This window comes from Sphaerodactylus townsendi, linkage group LG10, assembly GCF_021028975.2.
Source record: "Sphaerodactylus townsendi isolate TG3544 linkage group LG10, MPM_Stown_v2.3, whole genome shotgun sequence".
Classification (NCBI taxonomy): domain Eukaryota; kingdom Metazoa; phylum Chordata; class Lepidosauria; order Squamata; family Sphaerodactylidae; genus Sphaerodactylus; species Sphaerodactylus townsendi.
The window spans coordinates 40,184,551-40,201,886 of NC_059434.1; the positions used below are offsets into that span (position 1 = coordinate 40,184,551).

General features: G+C 40.1%; 1 protein-coding gene across 3 annotated transcripts in view; it reads right to left on the bottom strand.

The window, feature by feature from the left end:
- The window catches only part of TLL1 (tolloid like 1), a 138,568-nt gene that overhangs the window by 35,892 nt on the left and 85,340 nt on the right, over positions 1-17,336 (bottom strand). For all 3 annotated transcript variants that reach the window (XM_048509549.1, XM_048509550.1, XM_048509551.1), the window contains exons 6-8: positions 11,887-12,065; positions 8,930-9,035; positions 6,507-6,631 (exon numbers count right to left, since the gene is read on the bottom strand). In XM_048509549.1, the coding sequence (XP_048365506.1) occupies positions 6,507-6,631; positions 8,930-9,035; positions 11,887-12,065 (410 nt within the window). The remainder of the gene's footprint in view (positions 1-6,506; positions 6,632-8,929; positions 9,036-11,886; positions 12,066-17,336) is intronic.

The window sequence follows — 17,336 nt, forward strand, 5'->3', positions numbered from 1 at the left end:
TATCTAAAATAGAATTTAAGAGCCAAATTACAGAATGGAAGGAAGAAACCAGGTACAAATGAATATCTTTTTTTACTAGCACAGCTAATAGCTTCTCTGTCAGATTATTAGTATGGGGAAAAGGTGTGTTAGAAACCATTAAACCTTCCCTCTTGCAGCACTGAGTCATTGTTATTGCAGAGTTTTAATTTTTTAAAAGGATCCGGACAGCCAATCATTGACCATCACACAATGTAAAGTGAAGCCCCAACAATGCATGACTTAAGCTCCACACTGGATACTAAATATGATTAATACCATTATGTCCAAATGAGGTCTAAGATATTGTTTTCAAAACATCTTTGGTGTGGTATGAAAAATATGTAGAACATCAAATTCCTAAACTATATCAGATAAATACAGTGCCATCAGCATAAATACCATAGCTAATTACCAGCAATTTATTTTTAACTCTGCAATCATTAATAATTCCACTAAACTGCAGACAGTTGGTATCCTGGATTTCTTCAGTGCTGATGGCTGAGGAATTAAAGATGTTCTGACAATTGGCCTAAAAAGTTTTCATGGAGCAAGCATATGGCTACAAATGCAAGAAGCCCAAAGTAAAGACCTTGGGTTTTAAGGTCTACATAAAAAGCAAAAATCTACATTTTTAATTCTAGCCTCATTCCAAATATACAATGTGCAAATGTGGGGAAGAATGATTACTTGCATTCACAACTTTGTTGGGTGCTCCAATACCCCCACCCCACCCCACCCAATCCCCTTCTGCTCAAAAGACAGGTCACTCCTTTTATCTCCAACAATGGGAACTACTCACAATGCAAATACTGAACAAAGTCCAAGTGGTACATGTGGTTAATGTTGTCTTCTCTTTCTGGTAACATCTCTTTGTGGCACCACTCTCACTCTTAACAAGCCTACATTTAGTATGGTGATGGAACTCTACATCACTCTTTACTGTTTAACTGATTCATTAAGAACTGGACATGTGTGTTGCTGCATTTTATATCAGGCATTGGTCTGCTTCATTGTATGTACATACACCATGGGATTGCAGCTGGCCAGAGAAGTTACTGGCACAGTTTGGCAAAGCAAAATAATGATGGTCAAACAAGTGAGTACTCTCCATCTTTCCAGTTTATCTTTCAGCCTTAGAAACCCTAATTGCTACTTCAGTTCACCACCGAACCTTGCTGCACTGCATTAGTTTCTAAGTCAAAGCAATGACACCAATCTAGTTTGTATCACTGAGGCATGAATAGGAGATGATGATAAAGTCAATGGTTTCCCAACTGAACTGAAAAAACCCTTCCCATTCTGAATTTTACAGAATATAAGTTTCATAATTACATTTTTTATTCTTAAGAAGCAAGCCTTTATTGGCATAAAGTGCAATAAAATAAATACAGCAATAGTAAAAACTGATAAAAAAAACATAGATACACAAAACAGGAAATAAAATAGTGAGTCAAAGGAAATCTACTGGCATTTAATAATTTCTAGAAGAAAGTCTGCCACTCTCATACAGAAGGAAGGATTGGGATTGTCCAACAAGTAGTGTAATCTAAATAATCGGGGAGATTGGGTGAGTTTAAAGGAGTAAGATTCACATCTTGGATCTGATTTTCTTAAATCTGGGACAGTGTAATAATTGGTGGTCCAGAGATTCAACTGAGCTAAAATTACACAGGCACAATCTATTAGACCTTTCTTGCTTGTTAAATCTGCTGCATAGCAAGATGGAAGGCATAACATTAAATCTGGTGAGCAGTATGGCTCTCCTTTGAATGGGGTTTATTAAACGATACAGGTAGTATGCCAAGTGGCCCTGTTCAAACGGGATTGAAAAATACAGTTTTCTTGACTGCAGTGACTAGCGCAGAGAACTCTCAATCCAATAATTGGCCTTTTAAATTTTGTATAAGCTTCTGAGTAGGACAAAGGGCAAAGTTAATCCAATGGCAGTCCAATAGAAGCCATTTTTTCTTTGACTGTGGAAAATCAGGGGTTGGTGTGAGTGTCACAGAGCAGGTAGTGGACCAGGAAGTTACAGTCCAAGAGAAAATGAATCCGCAGCAAAAATCTAAAAGTCCTAAGCCAAGTGACTGATTCCAAAGAGTTTTGGCATAGGACACAAATGCAGTTCAATGTAGCAAAATATAAAGTGATGCACATAGGGGCAAAAAATCCAAACTTCACATACACGCTACAGGGGTCAGTGCTATCAGTCACAGACCAGGAAAGGGATTTGGGTGTCTTAGTAGATAGTTCCATGGGAATGTCAACTCAATGCATGGCAGCTGTGAAAAAGGCAAACTCTATGCTGGGGATAATTAGGAAAGGAGTTGATAATAAAACTGCAAGGATTGTCATGCCCTTATATAAAGCAGTTCTGGTCACCACATCTCAAAAAGGACAAGAGATAGAAAAAGTGCAGAGAAGGGCAACGAGGATGATTGAAGGATTGGAGCACCTTCCTTATGAGGAGAGGCTGCAGCGTTTGGGACTCTTTAGTTTGGAGAGGAGGCGGCTGAGGGGGGATATGATTGAAGTCTATAAAATTATGCATGGGGTAGAAACTGTTGACAGAGATAAATTTTTCTCTCTTTCTCACAATACTAGAACCAGGGGGCATTCATTGAAAATGCTGGGGGGAAGAATTAGGACTAATAAAAGGAAACACTTCTTCACACAACGTGTGATTGGTGTTTGGAATATGCTGCCACAGGAGGTGGTTATGGCCACTAACCTGGATAGCTTTAAAAAGGGCTTGGACAGATTTATGGAGGAGAAGTCAATCTATGGCTACCAATCTTGATCCTCCTTGATCTCAGATTGCAAATGCCTTAGCAGACCAGGTGCTCAGGAGCAGCAGCAGCAGAAGGCCATTGCTTTCACATCCTGCATGTGAGCTCCCAAAGGCACCTGGTGGGCCATTGCGAGTAGCAGAATGCTGGACTAGATGGTCTCCGGTCTGATCCAGCAGGCTATTTCTTATGTTCTTATGTTCTTATGACACACAATTCAGGAGTCCAGTTATCTTATGAAAAAAATTGGATTGAAGGGAATTCAAAGAGTGATTAACAGCTTGAATTCAAATTGGGCCTTCGTAAAGAAAACTAAAAATTAAATTGAAGAAAACTAAACATTTTGAGAGGGCAATAGTGATACTAAACAATTTTGTCTAAATTTCCTTCAATTAAATAACAGTCACATTTTGGATTGAAGAACAGGAGCCTAAATCAAGCAGATGTTGCTGTCATATTTTTCTATGTGCAAAATGCCCAGACTCAGACCTCCAAGAGAATCATAGAGTTGGGAGGGGACCATATAGGCCATCTAGTCCAACCCCTTTCTAAGTGAAGGATCAGCCTAAAACATCCTTGACAAGTGTTCATCCAACTGTTGTTTGAAGACAGTTCTGTCTTACAGGCCCCACAGAACTGAAGCAGATTCCACAGGACCCTGGTCTCATTTGAAAGAGCGTCCACTAGGCCAGGACCAGAGGCATATTTTTAGGGCCAGGCATCACCAGTAGGTTGCTATTTGCAGAACAAAACCCTGGAGAGCACATCTCCAGCTGGTGTTCTGGGGGGGGTGTATTGGGAGAGATGCAATGACCCCAGATGTTAAAAGTTAACGCCACAGTCTTGAACCTGATCCACTATTCCACTTGAAACCAGCAGAGCTGACAGAACACTAGCTAGATATGCGCTCTCCATACTTTGTTCACACACACTCATATACTACTCCAGTATATGTGTTTCTTATTTTTGCTTCCCAGATGTAGAACTCTGAAAGTATCCTTGTTGAATTGCATCTTATTCACTTCTGCCCACTTTTCTAGTGTATTCAGTTCTTGTTGAATTCTATCTCTGCCGTCAGGAGGGTTTGCTGTTCTTCCCAATTTGATGCCATCTCCTAATTTAATTAGTGCCTCCACCCCCCATTCAGATCATTTATAAAAATACTGAAAAGTACTGGGCCCAGAACCAAGCCCTGTGGCACTCCACTGGATACCTCCTTCCATTCAGATGAAATGCCATTGATAACTACTCTTTGAGTGTGGTTCTCCAAGCAGTTCCCTATCCACCTAACTATCCTAGAGTCCAGTCCACTGTCCTCCAGTTTACCTACCATGGGGAACCTTGTCAAAAGCTTTACTGAAATTCATGCCCACAAGGCTAGAATTTTAGTCAATGTGGCATATGGCTATCTTGTGGCAATTTTGACAAGCTGATTACAGATAACAGTAATGTATGAGACTATCTTCCCCATTTGTCATATAGACTAGATATTACCTCACACAAATTTCAAATCCTGTTTTTGACTGAACAATACTTTTGCACTCCCAATTTAAAAATCCACTACATTGCAACAATTCAGCGTCTCCAAGTGTAAAGAGCTGAAATTCCAAAACAAGAGAATTCAGAGGATTTCTGGCCATAATTGGCCTGACAGCTATTACTTCTTATTTGTGAGTAGATTTTCAAATGGCTTGCTGTTAGCAAACTTGAACTCCATGTTACAATACATTAATAGTTTCATTGTTAAAGGCAATGGTAAATATAAAATACAGTGAAGGTCAGAGTGAGTTATTTACAGTTCTTTAGAAATAATTTTACTACTTTTCATGCCAAAAAAAACTATTTACTGCCTTCATAATATACATCTGTGTTTTCACTGTGATCATGTATGCCTCTTTTTAAAGTTTAACGCTGGTCATATTTCCTGAATTGCCTAGCTAAATGAACAAAACTGCAGGTTCTTTCAGTATGATTTGCGCCTTTGGCATGCATATGTCCCGCATCGGTCCATTTAATTGTTTATAAAAATATTTGGCCAAAATGTAGAAACAGTAAGTGGGACAGAAATGTAAGTGCTTTCAGGAAGCAATAAATAACTGAAATACAGAAGTGGCCTCCCCCTGCTCTCCTACCATAAATCATGTCCTGAGACATTGGAGAGCTAGTAAGCTCGAGATGGGATTCAGCAGGATCACCCCAGACAAAGCAGAGACAAAAGCTTCAGGCAGGAGAAGGAAGGGACATAAGGTGTTGGCATAGGGTTGTCAGCACCAGATTGGAAACTATATGGAACTTTGAGGGATAAGGTTTGGGAAGGGGGTGGGCTTCAATAAGGTCTGATGACACAGAGTTCATCTTCCAGGGTGGCCTCTATCTGCAGGTGAATCAATCTTTGTCACCTGGAGATTAGTTGTAATAGCAAGAAATCATAAGCCACCCCTTGGAGGTTGGCAACTCTATGGCGGAGTCTGCACAGGCCAAAAACAGTGCCCCTAGAATGGTAAAAAAAACCGTTCAAGGGGGGTTGTTCGCACAACTGCTGCCTCCACAATGAGGCAGTGCCATGCTCCCCCCACCCACCCAATCAGGGCAGAAACAGCATTTCCCTGCTGGCACCGTGGAATGGCACAAGGTCGAGGTGCCACTTTTTGGCACCTCCATTTTCCCCCACACTTACCTTCTCTCCCTGTGGAACTCCACAGGGATGTGGAGGCACGCCCACACTGCCCTTCGACCCCAGGGGCTCCACAGGGAGAAAAGGTAAGTGTGGGGAAAGAAAATGGAGGCACCTCCACACCCCTACAGGCCACAGCCATTCACACCTCAGCGTGTGAAGGGCCCTGGGCTTCCACCAACATTATATTTGCTGGTGGGATGCCTCTGTAGGGGCTCGCGCAGTATCTGCCTATGTGAGCTAATGGGAATGGTAATTATCTGGAAAGCAAAATAAGAGTAAGCACTGCTGAAAGTCTGTGGGACCATACTGGGACCAGGATGTCATACAACAGAGGAACAATTGCCAAAGAAGCAAGCACAAAGCTTCAAGATTCACTGCAACTAGTAATCCTAATCAAACATTACACTTTTGGCATAAACAATTCCTGCACCCTTTTCATTATTTCTAAAACAAAAAAACAGTTAACAGCTAGAGTTTGGCAAGACACTAGACTTCAGTACTGGAATGTTCATCACCTACTTAATTATAGTTTGGGGTTTAAACGACAACATCTGAAATAAAAAGCAATAAATTTTCCTCACCATTAGCTAGGGTTGCTAGCAATGGCTGGCACCCAGTGGCAGATTGGGAGTGACATCAGTGGGGAACTGTCAGGGTAGAAGTGTAACATCACTTGTGTAACATCACTTTCCCCCTTAAGTGACATAATGCCAATAGAGATATTTTTCTCCAGCTTCCCTATGTTGGTCTACCAAGCACTGGCAGGAGGTGGGAGTTGTCATCAGGAGACCTAGCAACCCTATGTTCGTTTCCAACCTCTGAATTTCTAAAGAAAGCAAGGTATACAAATACCACATAATTCACTAAAAACAGATTCAAGCTATTTAGGTTTTAGTGCCTAACATTCCAGATTTCTGATGCCTAAGAAATGTTTATGATCTGACCTGCATGCAAACAGTCTGCTAAATTCTAATTCAAAAAGATCAGCTAATATATATAGCATACTACTTGGTGGGTACCTGGACATCTGTACAGCTTTCTTGCTTGCGCAATATCACCTTTACTTAATCGGGTACGCTGACCAATGGCAGGTCGTATACCGTTGTCATCACGGGAAGGAAGTATGGTATCCAGAAACATGCCCCTAAAATATTAAGAAACCAAAGAAAACAAATCAATTTTCAAATACAACTAACTTTTTAGTTTACAAAATTTAATGTTTGTTTTACAGACAATGCAATCCACTTGGGCAAATTATGATCCCCAAAAGAAGGTAACATAACAAAAAATTCAACAACTAGACAAATAACCAACAGCAACTGTGATCTGTTTAAAACATTTGGCCTGTAATTTTTTTAAATCACACATCTTAATAGAATTTAAGATATAACAAAAACATAAAACAAATCTACCTTCACTCTTGTGGAACGTAATTAGCACAATTATGAAATATTTTACTTCCCTGGTTTGTGATTTACAACCACAGAAGAATTTGTGGTAAGATTTCTGCTCAAGCCCTGTCACTTGGTAAATTGTTTTAATTTATTATTGTTTTAAAGACCATTGATGTGTCCTACATATTTTTAAGTCAATTCAGTAGTAATTAATGGCTTTAAGAGCCTTCTCCTGCTTTTAAGCATCATTTCTGGGGCCCTGTTATTTCCATGATGCTTTGATGAGGATTGGATAGGTTTATGTTTATTAACTGTGTTTTGATCAGATATTGTTTTCTACCATCACACTTCATCCTAAATATTTATTTACTGATATAGCAAATCCTAGAATATGGACCTGGATATCTAGCAGAAACCCTTATTTTTGTCATCTTAATCAACCATCAGAAATGGTGTTCTGAATCCCAAAGGACTGGTTACTGTGTCATATTTACTAAAAACTGAGTGTTCAAGGGAGGCCTAAACAACAAGACATGCCTCTACTTGTAAAAAAAACCCATTTTAATTGCACTATACCTATACAAAAGATCTGCAAACAAGAACAAATCCAGATTGCTTTAATATTTGTCACTATACACAGAGTATTTTCTAAAGGTTCTTTTTTCCACGGGTTGTAACATTGATAAAGTTCATCAAATTAGTTATGTGCTGTGTAGCTTCCGAGCTGTAAGGAGCGAAGGAGAGATTCTCTCCTGACGTTGGAAGCAGCTTGATGCCGTGGCTGGCATCTTCAGAGGAAGATGCCAGCCACAGACGCAGGCGAAAAGTCAGGAGAGAATGCTGCTAGAACACGGCCATACAGCCCAGAAACCACACAGCACCCAAGTGATTCCGGCCGTGAAAGCCTTCGACAATACAGATCAAATTAGTGTCACTCAAAAATATGTTTTGCCCATGAATAAAAGAAATTCTACTATGCAGTGGCATCAAAATAATATGTTATGCTAATGAGAAAGAGAAATTCTACTATACAGGACTAAAAGCATCCCACATTGTTCCTACTGTGGGCAGAATGCTTTATTTCTATACAGTATCCTGGAATAACCTTTATTAAGAAAGATTTTTGGCATCTCTGCTTCTAACATTCTTGGAAGTCATTATTGTATTTTGCTCCTGCCATAGTCAAAATAGAACTTGTCCCATCTGATGACAATGGCTAAGATCTAACAGCTCTGATTAATACACAGGAATCCCCTTTTGTGAGCAAAGGCAAGGCATGCCCTAGCAGCCTCCTTTCTTGTTTTGCCCATTACCACGGCCACTGCTGACAGCTTCCCTCTCTCTGCATCTGTCTGTGCATGCTTCCCCTGTGCACTCATGACCCCCTCCCACTGTCCACACTCAGTCACCATTTCTTCAATGGGACTAGGCAGTGTGCACAGTTGGGAATGTCATGACTGTGACTGTCAGGAGCACCACTTACACTGTCTGCATGCTGTTCCCAGGTGATGCTGGGCAGCTGGGACAGACAGCAGCATAGAATATGGAGGAATTGCAACAAATAGGTGGGGAAATAATGTGTAAGAAGTGTCATGCAGGCAAGGGGGTTGATGGCATTGGACCACCAACTGTGAACTAAAAGTCAAAAGGTATAACATGTCAGATATCTCTCCTAAGGGCCTGCTAATACCAGCCCTGAGTACGGAAACCAAATGCAACGGAATAGCTGCCTTCATTGACGAAAATGGGACACAATCATATTATTGTAAAGTATCCCATAGGACAGCCTTGTTAGTGTTCCCCCTTTTAATTTCTTTATGTTGCAAATATTGGGGGGGGAGTGACTGGGAGAGGGACAGAGAAAAAACACATTCTTTCCCAATTATTTTCTTTGTGGATTTGTTTTCCCAGGCCCGCACATCTCTGCTCTTCACTGAGAACATATCATAAAGCTTTCCTCACAACTATGTGCATCAAAACATCATCAGTAAAATATTCACATAGAAGAATGGAATTAAAAGTCAAAAGGTATAACCTGAGACTCCAACCTTGAGAAGGTGTTCCTGGCATAATGCATAATACTATCAAAATCATATGGTTCCCCTAAAGAATTCACTTCCCCAGGCTCCATCTTCAAAAAGTTGTATTCTTGACCTGTAATTTACAAGCAAGAGCTCATGTGACCCTGAGAAAATCTTTTGCATGATATCGCAAGCCACTTATGAACTTTCCAAGAAAACCAAAGCAGGAGATTGTAAGCTATCAAGAGCCCAACTTGGTTGTGCCTCTGCTCATCCCAGTTTACCTGCCCAGGTTAATTATCCCATTATCATGAGATGGTCCAATTATGACATTTCTGGCATAAATTATAAATCTTTCTTACATAAAATGCATGTATGAGATGGATTCAGGAGGGGAAGATTCAGAGTTTTTTACCAGGTGCAAAGAAATTATGCTTTGTATCCTTGATTAACTTCCAGGCTGACGTCAAAGGGAGAAGAGGTCCTATTGCCATATAACTTAATCAGATATTCTACTGTCTCTTTGCAGCAGAACAGAGAACTGGTCTCATAATCACTGCAAAAGCTAAATGGCCACACAAAATTCACAGAAAAGCTGACACTGGTTTGAGAAAAAAAAAGATTGTCATCATAAGGCAAAGTTTTCTCCCTTTTCAACTATTGTTGTACCTGGAAAAGAACTGGTTATGCAATGTTTTTAAGAGATATCATGCCAGGCTCTTTAGCCGCCAACACTAGATTTGTAATATAATGTACAGACTCTTGGGCACCACCAGTTCACACCCAGGCAAGATCAAATCAGCCATTCCTTATTCACAGTTCGAGAATTCAATGCCGACAGAGAAAAGAATTTCTGCGCAAATACTATCAGCTTTTAAAATCTTCACGTCTAATGTAAACATTCATAAATATGTAGTCTTTCCAGATGACTCCAATTATTTCTGTAATATTCCTATGAAATTTTATCCTATTGAGCAACATATGCCTTTGATGAAAAGGCAGAAATTGTAAAGAATACATTCCCATACTATCAATTAATTTTTTTAGAAATCCTGAGGATGGCTAAAAAAACTGGATTCCTGTCCTCCATGCCATTAGCAAGCAGAAGCCATTGCTATGCCATCATCTATCAAGCAGCCTCTTTACTGCTTCTGCCTGACTAGCAGAATGACTAGGTGAAGCCATATGGAAGGAGGGAGGATATTCAGTGCAGATACTGGTTTTTCAAGTAATCTTCCTCCCGCACCCTCACCCCCCTTAAAAAAATGACTATCTGCTGACACAGATGTTCACTACATCACAATTTTGGACAGGAAGGAGAAAGTAGACTGGTAAGCCAAACGGGAAACCAAACTTATTTCAATAAAGCAGTGGTGTATAAAAGCCAAACCACATGTTATGGTGGACTAAGGTTGCCAACTCCAGGCATGGCCTGAAGATAATTACAGCTGTTCTCCAGACTACAGAAATCAGTGAAGAAAATAGCTGCTTTAAATGGCAAACAATATGGTATTATATCTTGAGCTTGTTTAAAAGGTTCAGTAGGGGAGTGCAGCTAGCGTATATCCTTGACTGAAAAGTGGTACACTCCTTTATAGAATGGTAATCTTCTTCCACTGAGCACATAGCTTTGGGAGAGGCATAAGTGGAGCATTGAGGGAGGAAAGGACACCCGCTTAGCCAGCCAGATCAGCCAAATCAACCCAGGTGATCAATGGGATGACAAATGTTGTATCCAGATCACTCTCATATCCAACATAAATCCAATGCCTCTTCTTTCTGCCATCTAGATGTTCCCAATCAATGCAGAGACTTCTCTCTTACCAGGTGCAACTTCATGCCGTCAGCGATTTTATCGAGGAGGTTCTAAAAAAACTCCACACTCGGATAGGGCCTGCCTTGTAAGAAGAATTGCGTAGAATCTATATTCCATGTTCTCTTTAATTGTCCCTTCTACACAATTATTCTGACTAATCTATTAATGCCTCTTCTAGTCACTAAGAAGGACCTTTCAGATTTCCCCAAAGTACCCTTCCTTTTAAACAACTGCTAGTCAGGAATAACTGAAATTATTGCAAAATTCCTATACCATACCATAAAGTCTCAGTGTAATCCATTAAGTGTATCTGGCTTTACATTGTGTTTATTATTTTTCTGATGTTATTCCTTTTGTAGATGTTCCACTTTATTTGTTTGTTATGCCAATAAAGGATTTCTGAGTTGGTATTATACCTGCTGAGATCCCTCCCCTGCCATCCCCAAACCCTGCCTTCCCCAGGCTCCGTATCTCCAGGAATTGCCCCAGTTGGGGTTGGCAAGCCTATGAGAGACAGATCGAACCTGTGGACACCAATGCCATTTTGGAGGAAAACATAACCTATTAAAATTGGGCCCACGCTGTCTCAGAACTAAGTGACCTTGTTCCTCTTCTGGTGCCTTTTAATGTGCCCAAACGACTGTGTGTAGGGGGAATGTTATTTTGGCACTGTAAAAGACATCGCAGAGGATGGTCAAGATCACTTGTTGCCATTACAGCACAGGCCCAATTAGGCTCAAGCTTTCACAGCAATTTTCGAATGGCTACATTTTTTCTATATTGACATCAAAAGCTATGAATTACAGCTATGGCCACTGTTATGTGCAATCTGGTTCTAGGAAGCCTGTTTATTCAATGAGGCTTACTTCACAGAAAGGACTCATTAAGATTGCAGCCAAAAGGTTCCAAATGAAATAGAAGCAGCTTCCCCAAACATGAGTGGGCTATAATAGCAGCAGATTTGGGCTTCAAAGACCATATAATCATCTTACATGCTTTTACTGTCCAACCACTTTATTAAAATTAAGTAGCTTGTATTGTGTATTTTTCATGCAGTTTTTCTGTGATGCTGTTTTAAAACAATCCAATAAAATTGGTGCATAAGAACCAAGACAGGCCTTCAGTAAATAAAACAGGAAGCAGCATTTTAAAATGTAAAGTATCTCACCTGGCTGGATGTTTTCTCTGATGATGCTTACATGATCATCTCTGTCTGGTCTTGTATGTTCATGCCAAAATCCTATTACATGTCCCAGCTCATGAACAACAATTCCAAATTTATCACAGTTCTTACCGATAGATATTGCCTGAGGACCATTACCCCTTCGGCCTACATAAGAACAGCACCTGTAATTTAAGACAAGAACAAAGATGAAATATTCAGTGAGCAACATTAATGGCCAGAACAATTTGCACCCTGAAAACCTTTTCAGTCAAGAAGAAGAAGAGTTTGGATTTATACCCTGTATGAAAAACTGACTTACAAACTCCTTTCCCTTTCTCTCCCCAAAACAGACACCTTGTGACATGGGTGTGGCTGAGAGAATGAGAGAACTGTGACTATCCCAAGGTCACCCAGCAGGCTTTGTGTATGCAGGGGAACAAATCCAGTTCACCAGTTAAGAGTACTTTGCTCATGTGGAGGAGTGGGGAATCAAACTCTGTTCTCCAGAGAAGAGTCCACCGCACTTAACCACTATACTACACTGGCTCTTAGGCCTTTATGATAAGCAGTTAAGATTAAATTTCGGGCTACTTTTTAAAGTAAATGTTTAAAGAGAAATATTTTCTATATTTTATTCTGTTTGAATAGCAGTTGCTTTCCAGCAAGGATGAAAGAAAACCTCTCTTAATCTTGAAAAGGTCAGTGCAAAGACGGAGCATATCAAAGCTCTTCATGTGAACAACAGTCTGAAAAAGGACATCAGGTCTGGGTAACATAATGCAATTGTATGAAGCTCAAAAAAATACTTCCTCAATTTACTTTTTATCCAAACATTTCTCTATTTTGAATTCCTGAGGGATTGAAAGCCCTGAAGTAGGCTTGCAAGAATAAATACTTCAGAATGTTTTGAATTTTCCAATTAAGTTATTTTATTTCATTAAAAAATAATAGAAGTTTTTGAAGATAGGAAATTTCATTACCTTATTTTAGAGTACTAGCAGCAACGCCCATTGCGGGGGACATGCCGGCTGTGTCTTGTTGCCTGCTGCCCAGAAGCATTTCCACCTCTCCCACCCCAAAGCCACACCTTCCAACCCTTCCCCACCCAAGCCTCCCATTCCATCCTCCCCCACCCCAAGCTTCACCTTTCCCCCTCCCCAATACTCAACTTTCAACCCTCCCCCATTCCAACCCTCCCCCAAGCCTCACCTTTCCACCCTCCCCCACCCCAATCTTCAACTTTCCACCTATGCCAAGTCACACCTTCCTCATCTCTCACACACCAAAGCCACAGACTCACAATCAGGTAGGTAGGAGGCGTCGCATCCAATTGCGGGGGAAGATGCTTCCTCCCCCATCCTTTGTTAGGGCCCATTGCATCTCCCTAGCTCCGCCGGCTGGGCTGGGGTGCTGGGGCTTGCTGCTGGGTCAGGGGAAGGTGGGCAGGGGAAAGGATGTAATGGTTGTGCACCAATGGGCAAGAAGAACTCAGTTTATGAGTCTTGATCAAGTGAGTCCTGCTCACCCATTGCTGGAAGGTTCATTGTTGCAACATTCCATCCCTTATTGGTTAGGATTTATTTATTTGCTTCATTTATACCCCACCTTTATTTTCAATGGAGATCTAGAGCAGCTAATGACATGCTTGGATGGCAAGTTTGGTTCACTCAAAAGAAATTATTAGGGCCAAACATCAATGATATAGTAGAACAGTGAGAAGGATCTCTTGCATTTATAAAGGCAAAAGCAGTCACAGGATATGTATACGTTTACATGTGATTTGGATCAGGTTTTCTACTGTAGGGAAAATGGAGCTTGCACATCTGTGTCATGTGTCACTGGCTTTTATTTATCACAGAGGAATGAATCAAGAAGATCTGAATTCAGATTAGCAGATTACACACCCAGATTCCTGTTGCCAGGGAGTAGCTCCCTCACACTCTGTGCTAGTCTGGCTATTGTCAGAGTTACATTATAACTATTACTATTTATCAAGATCACTAAATAAAATTCCCACTTTTCTTGTCTGAGTATCTTCCGTGTCCAGAACACAGTGACACTCAGTACATTTCAAGTCAGATCTACTCCCTGACTGAAATCCCCTAAAACCAGATGTTTAACACATGTAGTTAAGGGACTTGATGTTAACTCGCAGGAATCCAGATCCAAAAGCTCATCAAACTTTTCCTCTCAGAAAGATACCGCCTTCCTCCCTGAATCAGCTGGGTTGTTCCACCAATCAGCGCACAGGCCAGTTTACCCAATCAGGGCATTTGCCCATTCCTAGGACGTTTTTTCTCCACTCTGTTGTGGTAGCACCTTGTTCCACTGACGGATTTGCACTTTTAATCCTCTATTTTACTGTGCAGTCTGTCACACATGCTACAACTGTTTGGGAAAAGGAACTAATCTTATGCATCACATAAAATTTAAATCACACAAAAATAAAGCAGGATTATGGGATCAAAATGAATTCTACTAAGAACTATATTTTGCTTAAAACATTTCAAAAGGGATCTCTAGTTTGCATCATATTTTTGAAGGATGCATAAGTAATAACCATGAACTCATATCCACCACATGACAAACCACAGTCAGAATAAAAGCTCATCTTGAACACAATGACTTAGTTAATTCCAGGTCTCCCTTAATGTCAGTGGATCTTTAAATCATTATACTTTGAGTCACAGCAGAAATTGAGTAAAATAATTTCCATTAATACACGTTTACATAATTTATAATGCAAGCCAGCCTGTTTGGTATATAAACTGGATATTTTTTTAGCACAGAGTACTCATAGGTCTGCATTAAAATTACACTACAAAAACCCACACTGCAACACAGATTTCTCTGTATAAAGCAGGTCTTATGCTACTTTATATAAGAGATTTAAATCCCCTGAAGACATTTAAACTTATGAGAAGCTTCTGACCTATTTTGGCAATCCATGCTTTTCAAGGTCATGGAGGTCCTACTGGGAATAAATTCAGTCTTGGATAGTGGGCGTGTGTGGAATGCATTTTAATGATGAGGACTGCATCTTAGGAATATTATTTTTTGAACAACAAAAGTTAATCATTCTAAATCTGTGTCTCATATAATCTTTTCTGCCCATCTGTTCCATCTAAGTCTCTCCACTAGCTTTCCTCTATGAGCATCATTGTTCTCTCTATATCACAGCCTGCAATTACCTATCTAAATCTTTGGTGGAGCCACAGATCACCAATGTTTAAAACTGTAAGAAAAATTAATGTTGAAAATATGAACATTATTCATATATTATTATTGGATTTCCTTTACTGATATAGTCAGGCACACAAATTTCAAACAAAAATTACAAGCAAGCCTTAAAGAGTAAATAGACCTACAATTCTGTATAGGAATGATCTTTGGTTTTCAGACTAACATCCAGCTGCAACCTTAAGGAATGCTGACAGAACCACTAATGGATTCATTTTTAAAATGGATGTATGTCCTATTCTTTTTTTGCAAGGCAGCTTGCCAAAATTAATGCACAGTATAAGATTAAAAATGCTAAATAACAAACTATCACAATTCTTTAATTCAAGCAAAATCTAATTCCAGTAGAAGATTAAAAATTTGCATAAAATTATTTAAATTTGCTTGAAAACAGCAATGAGCAACGTCAAGCTTCTCTAGGAATGAAAATCTAGACAACTGAAGTCATCCCTAAAATACTCAGCCATCCACCCATTCCTTGGTCAGTAAATGAGTACCTAGCACATAGCTAGGGGGTAAAGAATAGCCGGCAATGGCAAATTACCCCACAAAAACGGCTTGCCTATGGAATCACTGCTTGCAGTGGTACCCCAAGGTCGAACATGACTGAAGGGGAAACTTTACCTTTTACAATGTGAAAATACAGCTATAGTGGCTGCATAAGAATGCTTACACAGACATCTCTGCCATTCCAGCCCTTTGCCCTGCAGCAGCCTATCATGCCTCTGCGGAGATGGGATGGCATCCTAGGAATGGGGGGCTGGGACACCTCCCTGGATTTAAGGCCCCTGCTGCCCATCACTCAACCTTTTTGTGTGGCATGGTGGGTCCTTCCTCCCTGTGTTCATTGCTTCATTGCTTTATGTTATTTTTTTATTTGTCACAACTTCAGGCAGTTTTTGACATTGAGATGGATCCAATTGGGGCAGGCTGTACCTGCATGCCTGTTTCCCCATTTTGGGTCTCTGGAATCGAGTCCTACCGTGGATGCCCAGATCAGGGACTGCTGCATGGCTCCCCTCCCAAGTAGCAAGATTAGCACTCACAGATTTGTTGCCATGTGGAACACGAGATTGCCACTCCAGGTTTCCCCCAACACTCAGGTTGCTGATGTGTTTCATCAGCCAATAGGGTGTGGATCTGTGCTCTGCCAATGTTCCAACTACTTCTTGTGTTATTGTATTCTTCCTCTCATCACCCTGATTTCCACTACAGTGCAGCACTGGTCTTTAGGACTGCAAATCCTAGTGTATGATATCTCTGAATTATCTTAATGGAGAACCAGATTCAGGCAAGCAAAGGTGCCCACTGAACTGTAGAAGCTAATCAGAATTCAGAGTATTTAACTCAAAACAATTGTAACATGTACATTCATCATTTCTCAACACAGTTAAAAGACAATCCAGCACGTTTTGCATTTAGATCTTCAACTTCTAAGCTCATTCAAAAGCAGCTAGTGAAGTGCTATTAATTCTGGCAAATTTGTACCAATTTTCAGCAATATGGGAGCAGGACAGAGGTGTGTGTTTCACACCACCAAGGAAATCCCAAGGATCTACAGCATAATGTTCTGTATGCAGAAATATATAACAAATTCAATCACTGCAGACTAAAGATCAGCCTACTTTCAAAATAAGAAACTAACAACAGCAATGCTGATCACAGAGTGCATTTTAGTGTTTTGAGCAGATACCGGTAGCTATTTATTGTCCTACATTAAACAATACAATAAATTTTAGTATGCACTAAAATAAAGCCATTGAGGACTACCACTTTCAGAGCCCTACCAAGTACAAATCAAACTCATCCAATTAAGTTTCTAGATATTAATCATAAGACAATAAGACAGAATTGAGTCAAAGTATTAGGACTATAAAAAGAGTGAAGCACTAAAGCAAGTATGTAACACTGCCCAAGGCCTAGATACCTCACCATAATAGCAAATCTTGTCACCCTCTCAAACTGTGCCAAAAGGCAGACTCTCAAGATCTTGATCTCTTTAATCTTTATTGCTCCAGACAGCAGTTAAGGGAACTATTTATGAATCTCTTAATTCCATTTAAGCTTCCCGGTTGATCAATAATATCAAGCAAACTACAATAACTGACAGTATGAAAGAAAATAAGGTTATCCGGTTGTGACATTAAATGTTTTATTTGGGTAATAATCATATTTCTTTATGATTTAGAGAGTTAAGCTATAACAGATTTGAG